At 33.9% G+C, this 24,196-nt stretch overlaps 1 protein-coding gene across 12 annotated transcripts in view; it reads left to right on the forward strand.

Annotated features, from left to right (window-relative positions):
• LCORL (ligand dependent nuclear receptor corepressor like) overlaps window positions 1–24,196 on the forward strand; it is a 167,173-nt gene that overhangs the window by 55,149 nt on the left and 87,828 nt on the right. For 9 of the 12 annotated variants that reach the window (XR_006217071.1, XM_042984869.1, XM_042984862.1 and 6 more), the window contains exons 3-4: window positions 8,125–8,204; window positions 9,082–9,211. Coding sequence is in view for 10 of the 12 variants with exons in the window: in XM_042984869.1 (XP_042840803.1) it covers window positions 8,125–8,204; window positions 9,082–9,211 (210 nt within the window). In the remaining 2 variants the exon portion in view is untranslated. Of the gene's footprint in view, window positions 1–8,124; window positions 8,205–9,081; window positions 9,212–10,642; window positions 10,690–24,196 lie in introns of those variants that run through there. The other 3 variants (XM_042984872.1, XM_042984864.1, XM_042984865.1) reach the window with 3 other exon arrangements.

Below are 24,196 nucleotides of genomic sequence, written 5' to 3' on the forward strand. Positions count from 1 at the left end.
ATGCTGAGACTACAAGTATAGGGATTTGTCACTAAAGAAATTTGTATGCAGAATTCAAATAGATTAGTGTATGTTTTCAGATAAATCATTGGAAATCTGAAACTTTATTACTTTGCAAAACCCAGAAACTAAGTATATTACATAGCAAAAGATTCTTGTATATTACTCTAAATTATTTTTTATTAAAAAATTAAACTTTTAAGCAAAAATTCCCTCTTTTTTTCTGCTTTAGTCAGTCCTTTCTCATGTCTTATTTGTGAGCTGGTTTCTTCCACCTATGGGATCATCTGATTTATTTGTGACTGTGAATATTTACAAAAATATGAAAAGAGTGCAGTAGGCCTATGTAAACTGGCTGATAGATCCTTATTGGTTTTTCTCTAGGTGTGTCTACATTTGGAAGGGAGATTATATCAGAGGTCTGCAAGCTATAGCATGTGAGGCAGATACAGCTTGTTGACTTTTGAATGGCCTCTAAGCTATGAGTAATTTTTACATTTTTAAATAGTGGGGAAAAAAACAAAAGAAGATTAATAGTTCATGGCATGTGAAAATTATGTGAAGTTCAAATTTAATTGTCCTGTTAATAAAGTTTTATTGGAAACAGCCCCTCTTATTTGTTGAAACATTTTCTGTCTGCTTTTATACTACAACAGTAGAGTTGAATGGTGTGACAGATGGTATGGCCTGCAAAACCTAAAATATTTACTATTTGGCTGTTTATGGAAAAGTTTTGCTGACCCCTGCCTGTACCACTGACTGAAGTTTAATATTTTTGACATAATATCCTTTTTTCAAGTCTAAACACTATGATGGTGGAGACAACAAAATTATTTTTTATTTTTTATTTGTTTTTATTTTTTTTTGAGAGAGAGAGAGAGAGTGTGTGAGTAGGGGAGAGGGGCAGAAGGAGAGAAAATATCAAGCAGACTCCATGCTTAGTGCAGAGCTCAGCTTGAGGCTGGATCCCATGACCCTGGATTATGACCTGAGCTGGAATCAAGGGTCAGATGCTCAACTGACTGAGCCACCCAGGTGCTGCACAAAACAATTTTTTAAGATTTATTAGGTGAAACATTAAAAAAATTTTTTTTTAATTTTAGAGAGAGACCACAAGTGGGGGAGAGGGGCAGAGGGAGAGATAGAATCTTAAGCAGATTCCATGCTCAGCACGGAGCTCGCACAAGGCTCAATCCCATGGTCATGACCCCAGCTGAAATCGAGTCAGACACTTAACTGACTGAGCCACTCTGGCCCCCCTCCCCCCCAATTTTTTTTTTAATCTGAGTATAGTTGACACACAATGTCACATTAGTTTCAGGTGTGCACATAGTGATTGGACTTCTCTATATTTTATGCTCACCCCAAGTGTAGCTATCACCTGTCATCATACAGTACTATTACAATATTGACTATATTCCCTGTGCTGTGCCTTTTATTCCTGTGACTTATTCATTCCATAACTGGAAGCCTGTTATTCCCCCCCCCCCGCCTTCATCCATTTTGCCTGTCCTCCCACCCCACCCACCCCTTCCTTACCTTTGGAACCACCAGTTTATTCTCTGTATAGGTCCAGTTGTGCTTTTGTTTATTGATTTGTTTTTTTTGTTTGTTTGTTTGTTTTTTAGTTTCCACATGATTGAAATCATATGGTATTGATTTTTCCCAGTCTGACTTGTTTCACTTATAATACTCTCTAGGTCCACCCATGCTGTCACAAATGGCATAATCTCATCCTTTTTTAAGGCTGTGTAATATTTTAGTATGTGTGTGCATCTCACATCTTTCTTATCCATTCATCTATCAATGGACACTGGGTTGCTTCCCATCTTTAGGTTTTTGTAAATAATGCTTCAGTAAAACATAGGGGTGCATATATCTTTTTGAATTAGTGTTTTGGGGTTTTTTGGGGTAAATAGTATTGGAATTACTGGATCATATGGCATTTCTATTTTTAATTTTTTGAAGACTCTCCACACTGGTGTACCAATTTTTCTTCCCACTAACAGTGTACAAGAGTTTCTTTTTCTCTACATCCTCTCCAACTCTTGTTGTTTCTTGCATTTTTTAAATCAAGTTTTTATTTAAATTCTAGTCAGTTAACATACAGTGTAATATTAGTTTCAGGTATAGAAGTTAGTGATTCATCACTTACATACAACACCCAGTGTTCATCACAACAAGTGCCCTCCTTAATACCTATCACTTGTTTGCCTTTTTGATTTTAGCCATTCTGACAGGTATAAGGTGATATCTCATTGTGCTTTTGATTTGCATTTCCGTGATGATGAGTGATGTTGAGCATCTTTTCATGTGCCTGTTGTCATTTGGAAAAATGTCTATTCGTGTTCATATTTTAGGTGGATTATTTGTGGCTTTTTTGGTATTGAGATGAATAAATTCTTTATATATTTTGGATGTTAACCTCTTATCAGATATATCATTTGCAAATATCTTTTCCCATTCTGTAGGTTGTCTTTTTGCTTTGTTGATGGTTTCCTTTCTCTGCAGAAACTTTTTATTTTGATGTGGTCCCAATAGTTTATTTTTGTTTTTGTTTCCTTTGCCCTAGGAGACATATCTAGAAAAATATTGCTACCACTAATGTCAGAAAAATTACTGCTTGTGTTCTCTTTTAGGAATTTTAAGGTTTCAGGTCTCACAATTAGGTCGTTAATCCATTTTGACTTTATTTTTGTGTATGATGTGAGAAAGCGGTCCCGTTTCGTTCTTTTACATGTAGCTATTCGGTTTTCTTAGCATTTATTGAAGAGATGTCTTTTTCCCCATTGTGTATTACCTTTTTGTTAGATGAAATATTTTGAATGCTTATTTTGTGTAAGGAACTGTGATTAGCGGTGAGGAAAGGAACTACTAGGAATTCATGGCCTAGTATTAAGTCAGTAGTTTTCTAATATGAATTGATTATCTATATTAAAACCAGAGAATCTAATATTGCTGTATTTTATAGTTAGGTAAATTATATTAGCTCTTATCAATGTGTACACAAAAACTTATCCAAGTGTATTCATCATGCTATTTATAATCCCAAGACTAAGTATCCAAAAATAGGGTATTGATTAAATAAGTTACGATGCATCTGTTTGATGAACCATGCGTATCTGTTAAAAATGATTTAGAAGTATATTTGAGCATAGGAAATATTTGTGACAAATAAACATGTGTATAATATCCTAATTTTTTAAATAGCATTTTTGGAGCAGTTTAAATTTACAGAAAAAAATCAAGTAGAAAGTACAAAGATTTCCCATATAATCCCCCTTCAAGGTTTCTCTATGTTAATATCTTTCATTAGTGTGGTACATTTGTTACAGTTAATGAGCCAATATCAATATATTTTATTACTTAAAGCCTCATAGTTAAGTCTACATGTTGTACAGTTGTCTGCATTTTGGCAAATGCACAGTCATGTATCCACACTGTAATATCCAACACAATAGTTTCAGTGGCCTAAAAATCATCTGTATTCATCACCTTTTTAGTTCTTTCCTCTGTCCCCAATCCTCTGCTCTTTTTACTGTTTTTTTTTTCTTCTCCATAATGTCATATAATTGAAATCATACAGTATTTAGTCTTTTCAGACTCACTTCTTTCACTGAACAATATGCATATAAGTTTCCTGTGTCTTTTCATGGCATCATAGCTCATTTCTTTTTATTACTGAATAATACTGCCTTGGTTAGATGTACCACAGTCTACTTAAAAGACATTTGGGTCACTTCCAAGTTTTGGTAATTACTAATAAAGCTACTGTAAACATTTGTGTACAGGTTTTATGTAGACATAACTTTCCAGCTCATTTGTGTAAATACTTAGGAGCCCCATTGCTAGATAAGTATGGAAAGATTATGTTAAACTTGGAAGAAACTGTAAGACTCATCTTCAAAAGTGGCCGTACTATTTTTATGTTCTTACCAGTGATGAATTTAAGTTCCTTTTGCTCTGCATCCACACCAGCATTTGATGTTGTCAGTGTTTCAGACTTAAACTATTCTAGTAGGTGTGTAGTGGTAGCTCATCTTAATTTGCAATTCTCTAGCAGCATATGATATTGAGCATCTCGGCAAATGATATTGAGCATCTTTTCATAAGCTTATTTGAGATCTGCATATCTCCTTGGATGAGGTGTCTCTTCAGACAGTTTTTGGTAGTTAGGTAATGATGATAGATAATAATGATAGAATGAGGAAGTATTCCTTCTGCTTTTATTTTCTGGAACAGATTGTAGAGAAACCAATCTGGATTGGAGTTTTCTTGTTTTGGTAGGTTATTGATTATTGATTTAATTTCTTTAGTAGATATAGTCCTATTGAGATTTTCTATTTTTTGTTTGAAATTTGGTAGATAGTGTCTTTCAAGGAATTTGTCCAACTAATATTGTTCATAATATTTTTTTATTTTTTTATTATTCATAGAATCTGTAGTGATGGCCCATCTTTCACTTTGGATATTTTTTCTTTACTTGGTTAGGCTGGGTAGAGGTTTATCACTTTTATTGATGTTTTCAAAGAATCTGCTGATGCTCATTTTTGAAAAGACCTAGAATATAAACTGGAAGGATATATTGCAAAATTTAATCATTATCTCTGGATGATGGGATTACAAATAGTTTTCCTTCTTTGTACTTTTCAGTGTAGTTACTATGTAATTTCATAATGAAATTTTATTTTTTAATAACATTGCCCAATGTTCAGTATCTTCCCTCAAAGTCAACATTTGTTAGTGGTAACCTGGGTGGCTCAGTTGGTTAAGCATTCGACTTCAGCTCAGGTCATGGTCTCCTGGTTTGTGAGTTGGAGCCCTGCCTCAGGCTCTGTGTGGACAGCTCAGAGCCTGGAGCCTGCTTTGGATTCTGTATCTCCCTCTCTCTCTGCCCCTCCACTGCTCATGCTCACTCCTGGGCATGCTGTCTCTCTCTCTCTCTCTCTCTCTCTCTCTCTCTCTCTCTCTCTCTCAAAAGTGAATGAACATTTATAAAATTAAAAAAAAATCAACATAGTTATAACTACTTTTTCATGACCTTCATGATCAATCTAGTTCAGTATTCTCTTTTTTCACTTTTCATTGGGCTTTTTCTTTGGGAACTTTACATTTATTTCTTGTGGTTAAAGGGTACTGAAGAGAATAAAAACATTCAAAGGAAGTATGATTATCTAAAAGAAAATGAGAGTACCACCAATTGGACTTGCTAGGTGTTCTTCATGCATTCTTGTTTAATTTTGTTACTACAGTCTTAAGGTGTAATTATTATCCTCATTTTAATGGATGAGGAAATTGACGCCAGGGAAAGTAACTTGCCAAAGGCCACATCTAGTATTTGGAAAGATATCTCAGTTCCAAGGCTAATTTCAAAGTCTGTTATCTTTCCAAGATAGATTAGGTAAAATGATTAGAACCAAACTTTGCCCATGAGTATATACCCATGGTGAACATGTTGATCTTTTGTTAGTCACTTACTATCCGTTTTCATTATGACATTGCCTTTTCTGTGAGATACAAACTTTGGCCCTTTTTGAATTTATAGCTTCATGTATTAAAATTTCAGAATAAGAGGCAACTTATTTTAGGGATATCTGATTTATTGTCTTATTTTGTTTGAGAGATAAAATGAATGTATTTTGTTGCAGTATTTATTTTTTGTGACATGAAAAGATAATCTGGACAAACAAATCTGGCTTAGAGTTTATTTTTCAAAACTTTTTTTCCAATAAGTAAAAAAAATGTGTCTCATCATCATTTATTTGAACTCAAAATCAAAAGTTGATGTAGAAAGAGTAGTTATTAAATATTTGTAAGTAAAGTCATAGTTTTTTTAACCCAGCAAAATTTAATGGCATTTATATAATTGTTGATTTATTCAGTGCTGTTTATTTAACCACATAGGGATTTACTTTAATTAACATCTCTCTGAAGAACTTCTAAAATAACTAAAATAAATGAGATAATCTGAACATGCCCAATTTATTTTACAGCTGGTAATTGTTTTAATTAATCCAGAGTTGTTCCTCAGTTCAACATATTTATCACTGAAACTTCATGAAACCTTATAGTAGTTTTTCAAAAATACCTCTTCTCCAGGACTACCAGCTATTTTTTAAAAAATCACAGTGCTAGATATCTTTCATATTTTTTATTCATGAGGCCATAATAAAAAAGCAGTAAGATTTCCTTGATCTATCAAAGTTACTATGCTTAGCATATGAGTCAAGTTTTTGCACAGTAATACTGCATAACAAAGCTCTAAAATCTATTGCTTGCTCAATGGGTGATCTGATTCACTGGACTTCAGGAATCACTTCTCCTGATGATTCCAGGTGCCAGTCGGAAGGAGTAATGGCTGTGTTGGGCAAGTTCTTTTCGTGTTGCAAGGTAGAAACTCAACAGAACTGGGGGAACTTGCCATACCTTTTAAAGCATCAGCTTGGAAGAGTATACTTCCACTTCTCCCACATTCATTCCACTGATCAGGAAGAGACATTGCACAATTCCACATTCAGGAGTGTGAATGTATTATTCTATAGTGACAGGCTGAAAGGTTGAAGAAAATTATACACCTACATAACTACAGTTCTGGGTTTCTAATTGTACAGATTGCTTAAACTTTCGATTAATCAGGTTGTTTACAAAAAAGTGATCAGTTTTCTTAAACTGATATATTAAAATTATCTGTCTTATGCAAATTAACCTTATTAAATATATTTGTGATTGTATAGATTTAAAAAATAATGACTGATGATCCTGTTTTGATAGTAACTAGCCTTTGCATGGTGTTTTAGAGTTTATAAAATATTTTCACATTTTTTCATGTGATCCACAAGTTAGGTAGTGGGATCCTTACTTTACAGATGTGAAAATTAAAACAAAAACGTTGTGACTTGACAAGGTTACAACCAGTAAGTTCCATTACAGATTTTTGGAGACTTTAAATCCAGTTATCTTTACATTGCCCTGTACTGGGTTTCATGCTCCCATTTCCTACCATTTCTAAGTTTAGATAAATAATAGGAATATTTCTGGACCACTGTTAAAACCTAAGGGAGCTATCACTATACACTTCATACTCCATCACATCATACTATCTTCTACTCTGATTTGTGTATCTGGATTGATGTAAAAATTGCTTAAAGGCTGATCCTCACTCTTATTTATTTATTATTATTCCAACAAAGGTAAGCTTATTTTCTGTGTAGTTTAGTAGAAACATGTATTCAACTTCATTATGTATTTCAAAAGTATGAGGGAAAATTACTGTGGTATACCCCAGTGCTTTTCAAATTAGTACCAGGGTAACTGCCTCAGGTGATAATGGTTTCATATATTTGAGGTTCTGTGTAAAAATTTATTTGGGAAAAGAGATGGAGAGTTTTACTGCAAGAAGAAACTTTGAAAAATCACTGTCTATACCAAGTATAGTTAGGATGGCAATGATATTCTATCTTCATAAAATTTCTTCATTATAAATGTTTGTTTCACACAAACTTTGTATTATAATAGTTGACTTATATGAAACATTCTTGTGAAAAAAAAAATGTTTTGTGTTGAATAATATAACATGTTTACCTGCCTTCTACTCTAACTCTTGCAACAACACCTTTAAACAATGTAATAAAAATCGGATCTCTTTAGCTATGGATTTCTGTTTTTTTGGACAGCATTCCATTTTCTCAAATCTGTGGGCTTTTCTGGTGCTTTACTCCATTTTCTCTGTTTTATGTTGCTTTCATGATGTGCAAAATTTATTTATTTTGCCCCCATATCTCCCTGTTTTGATTTCTTTCATAGTGAAAATTAAAAATTAATAGGTAATGATAAATTGAATCTTTTAGAAGGTTAGATGATACTTAAGACCCAATTGTTAGAAAATTAATTTATAACCAGCTCATTGTTCTTGATACTTTGTCCCATAATAGTGCAAATTACTCTCCTTACAGCCTTCTCTGTTTATTTCTTTCTAGAGGTCATCACTTTAATTTCAAAGTTAGGCCTTCTCCCTTTACTATTAGTAGTTAGTTTTTTTATATGAGCCATTGCTGTGGAGAGTGGTAATTTTATTCGTTTTAATAAAGTTAGTATACTTAATGAATATTTTTCCCTCTTTTAAAGACTGTGAACCAGAAGAGCTGACTGACTGGTCTATGGATGAAAAATGTTCATTTTGTAATCTACAGAGAGAAGCAGTCAGTGTAAGTTTTAGTGCTATGAAATTATTTCTAAACTAATTGCACAATTGTAACACAATTTTTTTAACTGAATTTTTTTCTGAAAATTGGTGATTTACAGTGGAAATTTAAATACTTGATTTTGGTAATGTGAAGAATATTTTAAAGTCTAACATTTAGCTTAACTTGCAGGTGAAATCACAAAACACTCATCTTTTTTGCTTATTTCACATTTCTTCCTTATAGCTCCCTGACTCATGAAGTTCAGTTTAGACGTGTTTTGTATTTAGGTAGATGACAGTGAGTTTAGAGGCCTAGTTTGATTTGAGACCACCCTGTAGTCTTTCTTAGGAATCTGTAGCTGGAGGATAATGCGGTACTACTTTTTAGCCTTTTACTCTCTTGAAGTCTTTTGGATATCACAGTTATTTCCTGTGTAAATGATTAAATATTTAGTGTCTAATATAAACAGGGCATAAACTAGACAAGCAGCATCTTCTTGTATGTTGGAAAGTCCTAATTCTTTACTGTTGTGAGAAAGGCTGAAAAGAAATGACAACTTGAGAACCTGTACCCATTTTGGTCAGATTAGTGGGTAAACATACCTGCTTTGTTGTTACAACTCTCATTATTGGCATTGCTATCTAATGAATTTATTTAGCAATATATTTTATCTACTCTGCTCCCCCCTCCATTTTTGACTATAGTTTTCCCAAAAAATAAGGCTAATTTGGTATCAAAGCTAAATTTCTTTTCTCCTGACTCCTGTCCCAAATTTTATGTTCTCTCTATATAATTTGATAGAATAAATGAACATTTAGAGAATATTTTTTTGCAATTTTTAATGGAATTTCATGTATAATAAAAAGCGATTTTTTATGTTGTTTTCTTATAATTTTAGGATTGTATACCATCTCTTGATTCTTCACAGTCAACACCAACAGAGGAACTATCATCTCAGGGCCAGTCCAACACTGAAAAGATTGAATGCCAAGCAGAAAATTACCTAAATGCACTCTTTCGAAAGAAAGGTAATATTGGTATACTTTGTCATTTAAAATTTGCAGTAGAGGTCTAAAATGTTTGCAGTTTTCCCACACGCAAGTTTTTTTTGTCAGTCTTTATTCCATTTTTTACTATTTCTTTTTTTATCTTTAGTTTTTCTTCATATTAGGACATTAGAATTCTTAGTTACTGTAGGGCTAGTCTTCTATTAGCCATTCCTTTTCTCCACTTTTTCCTCAAATCTGTCCCTGACACTATCAGATATTTTCCTCATCTGTAGGCAGACAGGAAATGTTTTTATGCTTCTGGTCTTTATTTTGTTGCTGTTCTCAAGACTTCAAAAGTTCTTTCATGTTCAATAAGTGATGGATATATTATACTGTAAAGCTGTCTTTAGAAATCTAACAGTTAAGTCATTTATCAGCCAGATTGGAGTATTTTTGCTGGCTTGGGATTTCAGTGTTTCTTTGGTAGCTTGAATATGCTTACTTGACCTTAAATGTCAAATGTTCTTTTTCACTCACCTGTCTAAACTATTTAAACTAAATTAGGCTCGTTTCACTTGTTACCTTACTTGATACACATGTATCAGAGAAAAATATAGAAATATAGAACCTTCCATTTTTTGTTCTTGGCAATTTCTGCAGTAGTAGAGTGTCTTAATTTTTACCACATAGATCTTTGGAGTGAGTCATGATACAGGGGGAATGTAAGATGGGAAGGGTTATCATTCTGCCTCCCACTTTACAGAGACTGAGAAAAACATTATTGTATTTCATCTAGGTGTTGACCCTGCTTTACTCCTCTTTGAAATTAGGTTAACATCAGATACTGTTCTATTAAGTTGATAACTTTTAGATTTTAATCAATAATGTTGAAAATAGTCTTCACCTTTGAGCAAGGAGGCTTTTGTTTAGTCCTCAGTGTTATGAGTTTTATGTGTTAAAATATGAGAATTCTTTTATTAGAAGAATCATTAGTATATTAAAAGACCTAAAGTTAAGAACTGTATATTTTTTTTAAGTGCAGGAGACTGAAAATATTTTCCTGTATGTTACTAAATTGCTTAGTGTTGAGAAATCGGCATTGTCTTTAAAAAAACATTATTTTTTTTAGAAATTTTCTATTTGAACCCATATTAATATTTTACATGCTTTCCTTAAGAAGTTTATAACATATTAATTTAAAAAATTTTATTCTGCCAGTGTACTTATACTTACAAGAATTATGTTATCAGACTTATATCACTAATAGAGCTGGAGGAAATGTACACATTTACATACATGCACACGGTTTCACCTTAGAACTCTTTACTCAGTCTTCTTTTCCTTGAGTAATTTATAATGGTAGTCGCTGGAATTATCAATAGTTATGACCTATAATTTTTGATAGTATGGAGTAACCTGTGCTCCATTGCCCTATTAAGAGTAATCAGTAAACACTTGGTACTATTTCAGCTGATTCAAGCATCTGGGTCTTCAAGAGGTCTCCTACCAATGGTTGGGTGAGTGTTCATGGATATTTAGTGACCTCTCCATTTGAGGTGAATCTTGGCTTTCTTCCCAATCTTTGAAGGATTGCAAAGTTTTTAAATGAAAGATTCTTATTAGTATTTTTGCTTTAACTTCAGGTCTTATCTTTGTTAATTCCTTTATTTGTAGTCCAACATGATTTTCCAGATTTAATTAAACATAAGGACTTATCTACTCATTTACTTGGTTTTGTTTTTGTTCTTTATTTTTTAATTTTCTTTGAATAAAATCATTTTAGAGGTTTCCATATGGTCTGGATTAGGATAAGGCCAGAAGATAATAATAGTATCTTTAAGTGATGATAACGTCTCTGTTTATTTAATTCCACTGTTAACTCTACTTGAAAATAAAAGGCATAAACATGTTTTTAAAGATAAGAAACACTTCTGAGCCTTTGGAGTAATAAATAAAATGTTGATAAAGCATATTGTTGGTGGAGCTTTTATTTGATTCCTGAAAATTTCCCAAACTCAGCCATTTTCAGGAATTCTGGATATTAGTAACATTAATGTTACTGATACTCGACAGATACTGATCTTTTGCTTAGTTTGAGGAATATATGCATGTTAATCATCTTGCCAAAACGTAAAGAAATCTTTTAATAGCTTTATTATAGCTTGTTTATTATTTTTCCTAACTGTGGTTTTAGGGACGAAGATAGTGATAAGTATAAACTGTTATTAAGAACCCACTACACAGGGTAATGAGATGGTTGATGTCATCAGTTATGATTGAGCACTGAAACCTTTTTATGCCTTAATCTCGTTTAATCTGAAAACAATGTTAAGAGGTAGGTACTGTTATCATTTTAACAGGTAGAGACAGTGAAATACAGAGAAGTTAAGTAATGTGTCTTTTAGTCCTATTACAAACATTTGAATCCTCAGGAAGTTAAAAAAAAAAAAAAAAAGAAAGAAAGTTAAAAAGTGTTCTGTGTGAGGAGCACCCAGATTCTTTTATGTACTAAGTAGGAAGATTTTCCTATTCTATACTTATTAGCCAGCTAGGATTAGAGTTATTTTAATTGAATTAGGCAGACTAGAGAGGACCATGAAAAATGCTATATTTCTTCTACACTTCCATTTTCCCTTTTATGAACCATGGACACTTTCAGCGATTAGTTTCCTTGTAGTGTTTAATAATAGATTGGAGGAAACTTAAATACTAAATAGTTTGGCAAATCCCTCATAATTAGAAGCTAGTCAAAAATACTTTTTCAGAGTTGAATAAATGGGGTGGGGGGAGGGTATATTACTACAGAAATGAACTTTTAACTAGCTTTGAATATTATTCAGAAATTTTTCAAAATTTTTCAAAATAGAATTCCTTCCAGAGGTTTACCCTAAAATTGTCTATAGTGTTAAAATAGAATGAAAGCTCCATGAAAGCAGGCACTTTTTTTTTGTTAATTGCAGTATCCTCAGTATTTAGAACAATACTTATTACATCTGTCTTCAGGAAATAGTTGTTGAACTTATGAATGTGTACTAATAAACTGTCCAGGTATCTTCCAGTTTCACTACCTATTCTAATATTACTACTTATTTGATTTGAAGAAAGAAATTAATTAGTATGTATATATAGTTTACCTTTCCCTACTCTGTACTTAAGTTTGTTACTGTGTATAGTTTGAGTATCAGTTTGTTTTGAAGTGTGTAGAAACATAGCCAGATATAAAATGCCTTTTCCAAAGTATCCCCATCAGATGTAAACTAAATTATTTTTACTTTTTGCTTCGCATTCTCAGATTACCTGAAGCAGTGTAAGTCACCAGCTTATGATTCAGGAAGATGTCTCATCTTTTATTTTTAAATTAAAGAAGGTTACTTGACTAAATTGGAAAGATAGTAGTTGAATGAATCATACTGCTAAATATATGATAAAATGAAATCTTTCTTCATCCAAATACAATATGTTTCACCTGCTTTATCTTTTATCCACACACATATTAGCATTCATGCAACTACTATTCTGGTTTTTTTGTTTTCAAAGACCTTTCCTAATATATTTGATGCAGTTAGTTGAAAGCTGATATTAACCAACCCTTTCCCCTTAAATTAATTGGTAGCCAGGTTTTATATAAAGTCTTTCAGCCTTTTCTGAACACAGATCCTTTTCCTTTTAAACTCTTAATTTTTAAATCTTATATCAAGAAATAAATATTAATATGGCTTGCTAAACAATTGGTTATGACTGTTAATAAAGCATTTGATTTCTTCTAAGAAATCTTTTAGATTGCTTTTCTCTAAATGCAGGCATCCATGAGTGACTGTGTAAATTTGACCTGATACATTCATGCCCAGAGTTTCTTACACAAATATGCCTTTGTGAGATCATTGTGGGTCATACATCGAATTTCTCCTATATGGGTTGCCATTTGGAACTTTCCGGAAACTGTGTATTAGTGCCATAAAATAACTCACATACTGTTATGGGCCATGTTCAAAGGTGTTTATGAAAATATTTTTCTTGTTTTGTCATAATCTGGAAGATATGAATGAAATTCTAAAGAAAATACACTTAAAATTAGAACTGGATTTAAGATTTTTGCATTCTGGTAAAATCACTTTTCTACTTGCAATACCATCCATGACAGGAATTAAAGGCCAACTGTCAGGTCACTCATTATCATCTGCATTCTTATCTCCTTTTGTCTTTTTTATCCTCAGATTCGAGTCAGTTATCCCTTTACAAGCACCCATATTTCTACTTTGTCTTTTGAAACTTGTGGTCTTTAATCAGCAAAAATCTCCTGTGTCCTCAGGCTCTTCCTCTTAATGTTCCCTTTATTTTATTGTTGTCACTCAGATCTGCATATTCGTAAGAGATGCTTTTGTAGCCCTCCCCTTACTGGCTGTTTTTAATTCTTGCTTTATGTAATATAGGATGATACCATTGGCAGGTAACCTCTAATATCTTTATAGCTGCTTTCCCATCATTTATTCACCCTCCTCACTCAAAACCCTGAGCTCCTTTGAAGCACATGACAGCAAACTATTCCATCTATATTATCATGTTGTGGACCTCTACCAACCTATTCACTTTATTCCTCCCAAATGTTATTCCCATCACAATTCTTAGTGACTTCAAATTCTATGTAGGTGATATATTCAACACTCTGGACACTCTGGACCTCTTCATTTCCAATGATCTTTTCCTCCATTCCCCTCCAGCCATCTTTCTCCATGACCATTCCTAGACCTTTGCCGCCTCTCAAATTTAATTTCAGCCATCTCTTTCTGTGACTACAACTTCATTCCAGTACTCATCCTGCTCCCCCATTTTTTTAACCTCATTACAATTTCCAGTCTATTGACCACACCAATTTTCAACTCTTCATTGTCTCCTAGACATGACTTCACTTCTCCTAGATGTGGCAGAAGTGAAGCTGAATAGCTCTGATAGTGTGCTTAATAATCACTGTGATCATCTTTCATATAAAAATCTTAACTCCATTAATTCTCTCTTCCTGTGCCATATTTGCTTATTAGAACCTTATCTGTGTTTTAGTCCCATTCCTCATATATTACACACTTGCCCTGACCAGCTAAACTTGGCTAGAGTAAAACACCCAATTATGTTGACTTTATAAGTCTTGCCTAATCAGTTTCCTCTCTTTCAAGTAGTTATTTTCTCTTTTTTGTCAGCTCTCCAACAACTAAAAAGTTACTCTTTATTTTTGTAGCACAATTACATTCTAACATGTATAATTTACTTCTTCCTTTATTTACTATGTATTGTCTTTCTTCTGCTGGAATATAAGCACCATGAAGAATTGGATTTTGTACTTCTGTTGACTAATATATCTCAAGCATCTGACACACAGATATTTAGTAAATATTTATTATCTGTACTTTTACTGTCTTCACTTCTCAATTCCCCTTTTCTTTTTAACCTGTCCCAATTAGACTTTCTTTCCTACTACTTCACTAATTGTTTTATCAGTTTCCTTGGTAATTCCATCTTGTATTATTCAGAGGGAAGCTATCAGTTCTCATCTTACTTAACCTTTCAGCATCGTTTGACAGAGTTGATCACTTCCTTATTCTGATTTCTAGGAAATTATATTCCAGATAATTTTTTCCATATACTGTAGTTTTATGAATGAGAAAATCTAGTGTAAAAATCACCTAAATTATAGGCCAGGCCTACCATATGAGCTTGCCTGTCTGTCTCATTTAATATGATCTATATTCTGTTTTAAAGAATTTCCTGGTCCCCATAGTACTTCAGAACCTCATTCTTTCTGAATTTCTCTTACTCACCAACATACAAGGAGTCTAGGATTCTAGCAGAGGGTTTTTTCAAATACCATACTTGTGAAATGTGATAAATTAGTTTGTAAATTGCCATCTTGCCATTTTTAGCTTACATATAATTTGAACTGTCAGTTACAGTTTACTATTCGCTGTTGGCTAGTTGTGCATTATACCCACAACCTTCTCAGACTGTTTTATAAAGGTTATCAATTAATAATATTGATTTGTTAGTAATAACTAGTAGTTATCCCCTGCCTTTTCCATATGGATTTATATTTGTGTGTGGGTGTGTGTGTGTGTGTGTGTGTGTGTGTGTGAGTTTTCCTCCTTAAAATGTTTTGAGTGAAGTCTTTAAACTGTTTCTATATTTAATGGAAGGGGCCAAAGCATAAGTTCACAATTGAACAGATAGGAATTCAAATCTGTCCCACCATATATTATGTGATTCTGACAAACTACTAACCTTTTTTGTGACTTAAGTTTTCTCATCTGCAGAAGAGGCACAATAATTATAGATATTTATACTCTGTTGTCTGTCCTTATCCACCAAAAATGTAGTTTTGTTAAAATAGAAGATAATGGTTAAGGTTTTAATGTTTTAATCATGTGTGTTCAGTTCTAGCTTCTGGTGGAAAAAAGAATATGGGCTATGGAGTCAAACCTGAATGTGTTGCTTGCAGTTTTTTTCCATTAAATTAGCTATGATATTGGGCAAGTTATTTAACTTGGTGATACCATATCATTGTGAATTATATCATTAATATAATGTAGATGAAACATCTAGCTTAGTACCATATTATAATAGGCATTCAGTGAAAAGTAACTCCATGGTGAATTGCACTAATTTTTGTTGCTTTTGTTGTATGAGAAAGCTAGGCACTGGCATCTAAATGGCCTGCTCTTATCATAGTAAGGCATGGTAGGTAAAATGTTGGGTTTTGGATTAGACCAAGAGTCTAGTCCTGGCTACTATATTCAGCCTTGTGTGACCTTGGGCAAACTTTTTAACTCTTTAAGACTTGTTTCCATTTCTATAGGATGGGAATAATTCTAGCTTTCTCAAGAGGATTATTGTGATGATTAGAAGAGTTAATGTATCCAAACCCACCAGGTTGTATGCATTAATTATGTGCAGTTTATATATACCAGTTATACCTCAATAAGTTGAGGAGGAAGAGATAATGCATGTAAGCACTCAGTAATCTACAACTGCTGCTACTTTTATTTATTATCATTATCATCAATTACCTGGAATGACAATAAATCAACAAAGGGAGACCAGTGAGAGTTTAGCTGCCACATTAAATCATCTGATTATTAAGAGTGTGGTCTTTAGGATTCCATGAATTAATAAGTAACATCAAGATGTAAGGTAGCATACAGTCTTAAAAGTGAGTAGTAATGCTTCAAAACTGTCAGCAGCAAATAGTATTCTTTGGATGTTTTGAGGGAGTAGAATTGTCCGCTAATAGGATACAAATTGCAAATTTGTATTGCAAATTACAGTATTGTGTTTGTTTTGTACAAATAAAAAGTCACTTTTGTGCATCAGTTTCTTAGTTAATAAAATGGAAAACTTTTTGCTAAGATGTGTTGGTATATATTGTTAGCCTATGTAACATTCAGGAAGTAAAACAAAATATACAGAAATACTGGAAAAAATTATTTTGCAGACATTTATGTCAATCAACCACGTGGAACACTTTGAGGGAAAATTTCAGCATAGTTTGCAAAGTTGGCCAATTCTGGTAGCTACTTTTCTAATTCCTTCCATGTTCTGAACGCTCAGAGAACCAAAACTAATTTTAAAATATTAACTTAATAAAGTGAAAATCCTATATCAATATATTTGTGCAACGAAAGGACACATTTTCTGAAGCAAAATATAAAATATTTGGGGACTATTATGTTAGATTACTTTTTACTTCTTTAGGTATGAATAATTGAGAGTATACCTTTTTTTGAAGGGGGACATTGCAAGGAGGGACAGAGAGAATTTCAAGCAGGCTCCACACCTAACACAGAGTCTGATGCAGGGCTAAGTCTCATGACCATGAGATCATGAGCTGAGCTGAAATGAAGAGTTGGACATTTAACTGCTTAACTGACTAAGCCACTCAGGTGCCACTTTAACTAGAAATGTTAAAATGCTTTCATGTGTATTTAAGAAAATTTATGTTTTATTTAAGCCAGTAAGGTATTAAAGTGGCTTGCCTAGAGTTACTTCTGTCGTGAACATACTAAATGAGGCTGCCAGTGTTTCTGATGAATAACTGGAACCACTATGCTAACCAAATATGCTAGCGAATCTGATCATATAACTCTAATTATCTGGTAGTGTTTGAACTCCAAAGCCTTTTGGGTATGCTATGGCCTACTGGCTCTTTGCAATTTTCTTTGCAATTACCTCATTCCTTCAACTTAAAACAATCTAGAGTTCTACAAACCATCTGTGAGCCCATATTAGATGCTAATTTTTTTTGTGTGTGAGTCTTTATCCATATTTGTTTTCCTAAAAAACATACTTATTGTTCTGACAATACTGATTGAGGTTGTTTCTAAAAGAAATACCCTCTCTTTAGTGGAGTAGTGCTCAGTGCTTACCTAGACTAGGTATGTTTATGTAGCTCTGACATCCTCATTTCTTATAGTTATTGGAGTTCAGAGTTGCAGGCCTCACATGTCTATAAGGTATAGAGATAAAACTGTGGTGGACTATTAATAGTGTTCCATCATTATTGCTGAGTATTTTGTTAGAGCAAAAAAATAATTATCATTATGTAGCAGTGCTATAGAACAGAGCTTTCTAAAATCATTTCTGCATGAAGACAGGTTAAATAAGATGATCCACTGGAGTACAGGAATTCTATTTACATCAATATATGTACTTAATGAAATAAAACTTCTGCAATAAAAGGAACCAAAGATCCTTGGAGAAGTGGTTGCTTCCATTGCTGGGACTGAGAAAATATAAAATGAGTTTGGAACATTTTGTGGTACCAGAAAGTAAAAAAGTGCTCAGAAGAGGATAGGAATATATTGGGTGGGACACAGGAGGCAACCTGAAAGAGTTTGGAGGCCAAAACTGGAACAATTTGAGCAAAAAGATAACAATATAATTCATAGAAATTCAGCAGACACCAACTTGACCCAGGCGATCAAGGGTTAATATCACCAGTAACAAAACATATCGAGTCTTAATGGTGCACTGATCTGATGCACTGAAAAAGGCACATTACTTCTGTCATAGATTGCCAAAAATGCATAACTTGGAATTAATCATGAAAAAGCTTCACATATATTAAGGAACGTTCGTCCAAATAACTGACCAGAACTCCTCCAAGATGCCAGGATCATGAAAGACAAGGGAAGACTAGGGAACTTTAACTGATTAGAGCAAACAACTAAGTGCATTGTGGAATCTTGGATTGGATTCTGGAACAGAGGAAGAATGTTAGTGGAAAACTGATGAATTCAAATACAGTCTATGGTTTAGTTAATAGTATTATGCCAATGTTAATTTCTAGGTATTGCTAGTTGGTTATATAGGATGTTAACATTAGGAAAGAGGTGAGAGAAGAATATATAGGAACTCTGTGTGTACTGCTTTTGAAACTTATGTAGTCTAAAGTTACTTCAAAATTTAAAGTATTTTTAAAAGCATAATAAAAATAAAAGTTAATATTTACTATCTTTGACATATGGACTGACAGTGGCACCCTTACTTGGTCTTTATATCAGAAGACTCTTGTCCTATAAGGGTGACCTAGTATCCTGGGAGAGAAGAGTGAGAGTCCAGTTTCTCATCCAAGGAGGAGTTGAAAATGGCGCCCTCATTCTTCGGTTTGCATTTTGAGTGATATATTTCAGTGCGTTGTGATATATTATAGTTTATATAGCCTAGCTAAATGAATTTATATACTCTGCTATGTAGTTTTGTCTGAATTAAGTCCAAAAAATAGATATGTGGCCTTACAATATTCTATCATTGATGAACCTTCCTCCAAGTATATGCTGTCCTTTGAGATGCTTAGCTCAGAATAAGAATGCTACTGTGTAATTTATAAATAGTATACATTAAAAAAAATTTTTTTTAATATTTATTTATTTTTGAGAGAGAGAAAGTAGAGTGCAAGAGAGTGCGAGCCGGGAAGGGGCAGAGAGAGAAGGAGACACAGAATCTGAAGCAGGCTCCAAGCTCTGAGCTGTCAGCACAGAGCCTGACATGGGGCTTGAACCCATGAACTGCGAGATCATGACCTGAGCCAAAGTCGGATGCCTAACCAACTGAGCCACCCAGGCACCCCATAAAAAATATACATATTTTAAAGGTGCATTCTCAGTTTTGTTAATTGGTGAAGTTAAATGTTCAACAAAATTTGAAAACTCTGCTCTGAAGATACATTTTAGAGATTGATTATTCCCAAGTCCAGAATTGGTTGGCTGATTTACAAGAATATTTAATAGCTAGAAGATCTAATAGGGAAAGTTGTAGTCACAGGGGAGTTGGACTTTTGTTTTAAGAAGGCTAGGAGGTTCACAAATACAGTGGTCAGTTCATGGTGTTAAAGATGCAAAAATACTGGGAGCAGATGGATAGGGAGAGGCAAAATGATTTAGGACTGAAAGGTGATATCATGTCTGTATCCTTTTTAAAAAAAATTTTTTTTTAATGTTTATTTTTAAGAGAGAGAGAGAGAGTCAGAGCATAAGTGGGGGAGGGGCAGAGAGAGAGAGAGAGAGAGAGAGAGAGAGACAGAATCCAAAGCAGGTTCCAGGCTCTGAACTGTCAGCACAGAGCCTGAGACAGGACTTGAACCCACGAAACAGGAGATCATGACCTGAGCTGAACGAAGTCAGACACTCAACCAGCGTCGACTGAGCCACCCAGGTGCCCCTATATAGTTTTTCTGAAGAAAAACTATATAGGTAAGTAGCTACATTAAGCTGTGTGGTAGGCCATGGCTTTTACTAAAATCTCAAGTGGGCTGTTAGAGATGAAACTTGCAAGTGTAAGTGGGGTGCAGCAAGAGTTTCCTTTTATAATAATGATGTGGATTCTTAAAATCAGATGGTTCTATCCTCCTTCCTACCTACCCCACCGCCTAAAAACCCTAAAATGTTATGAGGGAAAGATCATATGGTTCTATGTCTCTGTGTTCCTCTGATCTGGTGGATTCCTCATTCTACATGGACAATTGAGACCATTAAATCTGTGGAATAAAAACAAGCTTCAGGAAACCCAGGTCTATTCATTTCATCTTTTGATTTTGTTTTTATCTTTTATAATGCATGTTTAGTAGAGACACAGTAAACCAAACTGAAAGCAGTTTAAACACATAGTGTTTAATGTTTGAGTCTTTATTCTTGGGGTACCTGGGTGGCTCAGTCAGTTAAGCATCTGACTTTGGCTCAGGTAATGATCTCAGGATTTGTGAGTTTGAGCCCCGCATCGGGCTGTCTGTTGTCAGCACAGAGCCAGTTTTGGATCCTCTGTCCCCATCTTTCTTTGCCTCTCCCCTGCTTTCTCACTCCCCAAAATAAATATTCTTTATTCTTCTTTTCTTTCCTCCTCTGAGCCAACTAGCTTATAAGACTTTGCGAAAAAAGAAAAAAAAAACATTTTTCTCTAATAATTTCCTTAAGTGACTGTTCAGTAACCTTTTGTGTAAGGTGTGTGAGAGTAAAGGAATATTCTCTCCTTATTCTTCTATGTCCTGTAAATTAAAAAAAAAAAAAAAAAGATCAGCTTATCACCAAATTGTTCATGCAGTCCTTACTCCCTTTAAAGAGTGAAGAGTCATTTATTTATGAAATTTATTGAATTACCTTGTGTGTGGGACCATGGTAGATCACTGAAAAGGTAAATGAGTAAGACACGGTGCTCAGTCTCAAGGAGGACACTGGCATGTTGTAATGGGGTAAGTGGAGATAAAATAGAGTAGTTCATGTGCTCTTGGCTCACATGTCATCTTTAACCTCTTGTACTCTACTCAGGGATACTGAGGTGGAAGATCAAATGAATCTCAAGATACTCCTCCAAGAATATATATTCTTTACATTGTGTCCTTCCATATTGGATTGCTAACACCTAGTGAGCAGAAAATATGTGTTCTTTCTCACGATCTCTTTTATTACCCTGTGCCAAATGATCTTAGTTATTAGTCTTGATAATTGATTTTTAATAACTTCTAACAGAGAAAGATGATCTTCGGTTAAAATATGGCTCTGTGCCTCTGTAGCTATTCCATTATTCTCTAGATAGTGTTTTTTTTTAATAGTTTTTAATAGTAATTTATTTGAATTTTGTTTAGAGTCTCATTCCACTTAAAATAAAAGATAATAAAGTAAAAAAAGCAATATTTGGGAGGGTCTTTTATGGCTCAAAATCAATAGACACGAAAGAGCAATAGTATTAGTCTTGCTAGTTGAGCATTAAGCCTCACTCCTCAGTTTACCTTTCTGTTTGTAAATGAATATTAGATACTCTACATGACCTGTCCAGATCATGTCCAGAAAAAATACATTTAAATCCTATAGTAGGCCCCATAGTAGTCCTTATCAAACTTTACTGTCTTAGAATAGTTTTTACAACCTTATTTTGGCTACACTCTATTGTAAAGTATTAGATTTTCTTTGATAGGGAGTCTGCTTTTTAATAATTTTACTTTGCTGGTTGTTTCTATTTGTCTTCTGTGTGTTCTCAGGAATGCCCCAGCTTTAACAGATCTAAAGCCTTGTTTGAAAAATGAATGAGTGAATGAATGATGAATGAATGAATGAATAAAAGCTTGTCTAGAGGGGTGCCTGGCTGGCTCAGTCACTAAAGCATGTGACTCTTGTTCTTGGGGTTGTGAGTTCGAGCCCCATGTCAGGCCTAGAGATTCCTTTAAAAAAAAATAAATAAAAGCTTATCTGGAGATGTTGGTATTTCTCTGGGTGCCACATTAGAGAGTTCTACAAGTGGTTATATTTACAAACACTTGTGCCATTCCCAGCCATAATTCTTCCACAGCAGCCTCTGGACAGTGACTTCTAAGCTCTGATGTACGTGGCTATGGAGGAATAAGGTATTACCTAAACAAGTACTTTATTGGGTTAGAGATTGATACTACTTAATAGCAAGTACCATAGCTGCTGAGAGGCAGAAAAAAAAGCAACCTATCATGAGAAATGAGTCAGCATTCCAAATAATTTCTCATCAATTTTTTACTACAATACAGACTATTATGTCAAGAAATATGAGCATTAAGATAATGTACCTAGAATAGCTTGTGTGACTGCATCCCTATAAGAAGAAAATGGTTTACCCCTCCTGTTCAGTATCATAATGAAATGTTTCATATCCCTAGGGTAGCAGTTAGGCCAGCTGAAAAGACTTATGACATTATTATTCATCTGTTCTGACCCTGGCTTGCATGATAGAATTTATCAGTAGATTTTGTGAGAAATGGAAGCTGGATGAAGCAGGATGGGAGTGGATTGTCTGGTACATAGAATGATTATTGTATTGGCAGTCTGTGGTTATGGTGGTTTATCAGGTGATTCCTAATGGGGATATATATTTTAAAATTAGTTTAAATACAGTTATGATTTATTTTACTCAAAATATTCAGAAACCTCCGAACCTTTTCTACCTTACTTTGCTTAACATACCATTCTCTGATCTTTCTTATTCTACTTCACAAGTGTAAGAAATGAAGCAGAAGCTGTGGGTACAGGATTTTTTCATTGCAGGTTAAAAATAGCATTTGCTATTTTGCTACTATAATTTCCATGATACCGTCTCATCAAGGTTTTATGTCTCTTTAATTTTACTTCCTAACTCAGAGGTTCTTAACCTGGGATACTCCTCTAAAAGTTCATGGATAAGATTTCATGAAAAAAAAAAATGACATCTTTATTTTCACTAACTCCTACCTGATATTAAATATTTCCTTCAAATATAAATGTTGACAACAAACAACAATAGTAGTAATAATACCTGTTCCAGGAATAAAAATAATAGCTATTTTGTGTCATATAAATTATTGTTTATAATTCTCACTACTTTGAAATTATGGTAGATATTAGATTTACTACTAAATCTTATATTTTAATGTATTAAGAAAAACATATAACAATATTTCAATGTAAACATTTTTTGACAGTTATAATTTCATTATAGTTGGTTTCTTTTATAATCTTATATATTTGTGCTTTAAAAAAATTTTTTTTAATGTTTATTTATTTTTGAGAGAAAGAGAGCATGAGGGGGAGAGGGACTGAGAGAAGGGGAGACACAGAATTGGAAGCAGGCTCCAGGCTTTGAGCTGTCAGCACAGAGCCAGCTGTGGGTCTCGAACTTACAAACCGTGAGATCATGACCTGAGCTGAAGTCAGACAGTCAACCGACTGAGCCACCCAGGTGCCCCTATATTTGTGCTTTTAAAACATGATTGAGAAGGATCCCATAATTGTTCCTTTTTTTTTTTTTTTTTTTTTTTTTTTTTTTAAATTACATTTGAGAACCAGAGTGTGAGTGAAGGACGGGCAGAGACAGCCCGACAGAGGATCCAAAGCAGGCTCCGCTTTGTCCCATGCAGGGCTGGCCTCATGCAGGGCCGAACTCAGGAACTGTAAGATCATGACCTGAGCCGAAGTCGGAGGCTCAAATGACTGAGCCACCCAGGCTCCCCGAGGATCCCATAGTTTTGACCACACTGCTGAAGGAATCCTTGAAAAAAAAAAAAAAAAAGAGTTAAGAATTGTCTCCCTTACTATTTGATCTTCATGCTGTCCTCCAAATGTTACACCTTAAAGACTGTGTCCTTATAATTTATATATTCACACATATGTATATTTATAAGCCTATACATATCTCTTTTTTACCCTTCCATATCTCATCCCCTTTTCCAGTGTCACATTTAACCTCTGTTTAGATTAGCCATAGCCCCTGTCTAGCTTCCATGCTATTTTCTAGACATTGTCATGTATATATTTGGGAAGAATTTTAAGTTCAGTGAATCTAAACTAATTTTCCTTGTTAAACCTTCTATTTTTCCTATGTTTCCCATTTTTAGTGCCATTGACACCTTCCCAGTCACTCAGGATTAAAGTGCAAGAATCATTTTTGATTCTTTGTTCTTTCTTATTACCTCATCTGAAAGGAGTTATTAATAAGTAGCTAGGGATTCTTAATAAGGCTGCTATGAATGTTACTGTTATACTGTTTGAAGAG

The sequence above is a fragment of the Panthera tigris genome, chromosome B1 (assembly GCF_018350195.1).
Source record: "Panthera tigris isolate Pti1 chromosome B1, P.tigris_Pti1_mat1.1, whole genome shotgun sequence".
NCBI lineage: Eukaryota > Metazoa > Chordata > Mammalia > Carnivora > Felidae > Panthera > Panthera tigris.